The 4,441-nt window shown below is 42.2% G+C and overlaps 1 protein-coding gene and 1 long non-coding RNA gene across 2 annotated transcripts in view; one reads left to right on the forward strand and one right to left on the reverse strand.

Annotated features, from left to right (window-relative positions):
• LOC118169777 overlaps positions 1-1,058 on the reverse strand; it is a 4,508-nt gene extending 3,450 nt beyond the window's left edge. Inside the window, exon 1 of the long non-coding RNA XR_004752275.1 lies at positions 374-1,058. This is a non-coding gene — a long non-coding RNA (uncharacterized LOC118169777). The remainder of the gene's footprint in view (positions 1-373) is intronic.
• Positions 1-2,185, forward strand: part of ANO6 (anoctamin 6) — a 77,074-nt gene extending 74,889 nt beyond the window's left edge. The window contains exon 20 of the mRNA XM_035331366.1: positions 1,709-2,185. Coding sequence (XP_035187257.1) covers positions 1,709-1,717 — 9 coding nt within the window. The 3' untranslated portion in view covers positions 1,718-2,185. The remainder of the gene's footprint in view (positions 1-1,708) is intronic.
• Positions 2,186-4,441: the final 2,256 nt, after the last annotated feature.

Here is a 4,441-nt window from a genome sequence, read left to right on the forward strand (position 1 = left end):
CGGAAAGGAAAGGAAAGGAAAGGAAAGGAAAGGAAAGGAAAGGAAAGGAAAGGAAAGGAAAGGAAAGGAAAGGAAAGGAAAGAAAAGAAAAGAAAAGAAAAGAAAAGAAAAGAAAAGAAAAGAAAAGAAAAGAAAAGAAAAGAAAAAAGAAGAAAAGAAAAACTGAAATTCTTAAACTGTGCAAGACTAAAGAAATTACAGCCACCTCTGATACCATTAACAACACAATATCAGGGATTTTATTTTTTAGATACTCATTTAGTGTCCATGTAACCCTCTTGCACCATTTCTCTGCTCCCAGGTGGAGGTCACACAGTGAGCGGATAAATAAGCCGTGCTCCCAGCCACAGGCACCTGCCAGCTATTGTCTTACCTCCCCATTCTTCCGCGATCCTCTTTGGACCCGAGTAGGGAGTCTCCTCTTACAGCCTCATTGTGCTCATTCATGCAGTCATTTTCTAAACCAGTCTGGCTGCTCTGGTTGAGCACAATTACACTCAAGCCTCTGTGACCAGGGAACTGCAGGATCTTTGCTTTGGTCTGCTCCCTGCTGGAGTGGGAAGAGGTGACCAATCACTCCCGCTCGGTGCTCAAACCCCAAAGTCCATCCACTCCACCACGGGTCCCTGGCTTTGGGGGTTTGTTAGGTTCTTGGGTTTTACAGAGCTGAAAGCTCACCAAGAGGTGAGACAGGGGTTATTTGTCCTGTGGTAAATCTGCTCTTTATCCCACAATTATTGTAATGACTTTTTCTTTTAAAATAAATAAATAAATAAATAAGGAGGGGGATTGGGCCATGTTGTGCCTTTAAGAGTCCTCTGCAGGACTGCAAACACACAGGGTTGGTCTTGGCACCTGGGCTTGGTCTTCTGAATATCGCTATTCAGGGAGAGCCGTTGTGCCTTGAATTTGTTTCACCTTAATCCAAAGGAGTTTTCAAGTTCAGACATGCCCTCTGGTTGTTCTTAACTTTAACTGCATAGGACGTTATACCGGCAGCTAAAAATTGGCAGAATAGGGCCCTTCACTATTGTCCTAAGTATGGTCATGAACAGAATATGTCATGGTTGTTTCTTGGCTTGCCAGCACAAACTGTGACCTTGCATCTGAAAACAGCAGGGAGACCAGGACGTGTGGAGATGGCAGAAGCCTGCTGTGCAGCTGGGGGCACGAACGCCAGACGGGAAGACCTGCAGGAGGTTTGGGTGAGGCTGAGGCCGCAGGGTGAGGGCCAGCGAGCCCCCGTTTCGGTGCTGACAGAGGCTCCGGAGCTACAGCTGAGAAATTCTTTCCATATCTGCTGTTAATTAGTAACTGCTCATTTAAATCTGGGAAAGGCAAACACCGGCCTGCCTCTCCTGGAGCGTGGTGCCTCCGGATTAGCGACAGAGAGACCTGTTCCAACTCAGCATTTACCTGCAGAGAGACTCCTTTTTCTTCTCTTTAAGAAGTACACATGCTACAGCACATTGTGTATTATATCACTGTTTTCACACCCTACTACAAATTGATAATAGAGAGAAAAAGTCTGCATTTGTGCTTTTCATAGCTTCAGGCTTTAACTGGAAAGCATACATGCAAAAAAACAATCTGTTTTCTTTCCTTGTCACTCTGCTCCCATATTTTTTCCCCAATGATCTTTAAGGGGGGGAAAAACATGTTGCCATCCCCAAGAGGCGCCATTAACAAATCTTTTCTTATCTTGCAGCCAAAGTAATGGCATCTTATTGACAGCACAGCAGAGCAAACAATGTCTTATTGAAAGCTTCAGTGCTGGAGGATTTGGGCTGTCCTCAGGACTTGAGACAAAGTAATGAAAACAGGTTTTGCTACTAAATCAAAGACAATGACTGCTCTAGTTCTCCAGTGGCCTTTAGCGCTCCCAGACACACAGGAGGTGTGTATAGCTCACTGGGGTATCACCCACACTACAAATTCAATCAAGTACGGGGACCTTGCTGCGCAAAGGATGCCCAGAGTAGCAGGCAGTTAAAGGATGAGCTACAGCACACATGAGAGCAGCAATGTAACTTTGCCTCACAACTGCACATGATGTATGGTTTCCTACAACTTTTTTTAGCCTTAAACGAGTTTGTAAGTTATTTGCTAATTTTTGTACCTCATCAAATTAATTGGGCCAGCTACAGACATTTTTGAGGACTGAACTAAGATGGTGATTTGAGTTTTTGTTTTTCATGACTGTGCAAGATCTTATTAAAATTATTAATGTACATTTGTTCTTTAGGTAGTGTCTCTTTCTTGCAGGCTCTTCTCAGCATCCTGTGGGTAACAGTTTTGCAAACCAGGTATCAGAATTAGGTCCACTGTATACATATGACTTTGTCAAGCCTGTTCTGAAGATGCTGCAACACATGAACCTAGCAGAAAATTACCTAATTTTTCACCTATTCAGCCTAATTCTGGATCAGTGAGTCAAACTGGCTTATTTCAGAACCAGCCAGCAATATAGCATCAGTGCTGGTGTGAGGGAGCATGCAGCCAGAAGCTGGGGGTTGGACCTTCCCGTTCAGGGGTAAAGCAGTGTCAGATCAGCTGAGCCTCCCTGAGCCTAGCACAGGATGAACTGCAGCTCTCACAGCTCCATTACTTCACAGAGAAGTAACCCGGTTTGCAAATGCTTTTTTTTTTTCTCTAGAGGGAAGAAGTTAATTCCTTTTGTTTATTTGTGTGTTTACAAAGCCAATGCATCACATTTGTACAACGCATATATAACAGACTGAGACAGAATGTGAACATACATTAAGGAAGCGCTCGATTTATCAGTGTTAAATTTAAAAGATCTTAGATTAAATACAACTCTTACTGTTGAGCAAACAAAGATTAATATTAAATCCTGCCTTTGCTAGAGAAGGAGCAAGCAATATGTGATGTCTTAACTTGTGAGTATGCATCTTCAAAATGCACAGCCAGAGTCAGAAGGAAAGTGGAAGGGCTGAATTCAAACCCCCTGAGGAAGCTCCAGGAAGATACTGGAGGTCTTGCTAAGGAGCGAGACTTGTTCTCAGAAATGGCTTTACACATAAATGCTAACAACACTGGCAAACAGCTGACTTGGGAAGACCACTTCCATTGTCCTGATATCTCACTTTGATGAAGGCTGAATTCTTAGTATAAGAAAAAATTACTAAGTAGTGTTTCTCTTCCCCTGTTTGCTACTGTAGCTCCTACAGAGGTGTTACAGGCTCTGCACAATGCACTCCTAGGAGATCATTCTTCTTCTAATGAGCAACAGACAAATAGTGGATCAGACAGACAGACCCAAAGAGACAAAATTCAACATGAGGTACAATAGGCTTTCCAACTTTCAACTTCTTCACCCAGAAAGGAGATACAAGTGTGCCTCAGCTTTGAGGTGGATTGCTTTTTCCTCCTCCAGCCTCACGATTGCATGATTTGTGCACATGAGCACACCTCATGAACCACCTGCTTCACCCACTTCTAAATCCCTGAATGAGACAATTTGGAAAAAATACTCAAACCTCTGCTTTCTCTATTGCTTCTGGTTTTCACTTGGTCTTGCAAAGAGGACTGACTGTACTTGTACTTTGTAGCTAATGCTCACAATAACATCATGGAAGTTCTTCACTGCCTCACTGTGGTGGCATATCTCAAGCCTAACATCCTACAGCAGCAGTGAACTTGTAAGAATACTGCACCACCACATCAGTGGGATTGCAACTTGAAAGGTCATAGTATCATACAGATAAACTTTTTGATCGTCCATTATTGGAAGGGTTTGAAAGTTGCAACCACATAGTCTGAAAAAGCATTTCCCAAGAATCTCCATCATTCAGCTGACAGACACCTTAAATCCAGGTTACCTCATTACTTATCCCCAGTCACACTTCTAATACGGAAATGGAAACATTACATTCGGTCAGTTTGTAAAACTGTTCCAGGTAAGATAAATCTAATCAAATCTTTCCAACAATTCTAACTGCAGGAGCCTGAAGTACATCCCTTCCATTCTCGATGCAGCTTTTCAAAGAGGAATTCTCATGCTCTGCACAACCAAGTATGATGAAACACCCCCCACAACCCTTTTGCTTCAATTAAACCACTGGACTTGTTTGCACTCTACATTTCCAAAGTCTCTGGAAATACTTTGGTTGGTTGGTTGGTTTTGTTTTGTTCTGAAAGATCAGAAAATCCAACTTTGGTTTCTTTTCCTTTTTGGATTTGATTAACACAAAGGAACCTGGGCTGTTCCAGGTCAAGAAGGCACACCTCTATTCAGCCATGGTGAAGCAGGACATTGGAATGGATTTTTATTTTCATGACATAAAAACTGCACTCAACCCTTCTAAATAGGGAAGATCACCATAACTATTAATTATCTGCATATATATTAAATATAAATATGAAATATCAATTATATTTATTTTTCACAATGCTCATAAATAAACACCACACAGCTGCA

The sequence above is a fragment of the Oxyura jamaicensis genome, chromosome 1 (assembly GCF_011077185.1).
Source record: "Oxyura jamaicensis isolate SHBP4307 breed ruddy duck chromosome 1, BPBGC_Ojam_1.0, whole genome shotgun sequence".
Lineage (NCBI taxonomy): Eukaryota > Metazoa > Chordata > Aves > Anseriformes > Anatidae > Oxyura > Oxyura jamaicensis.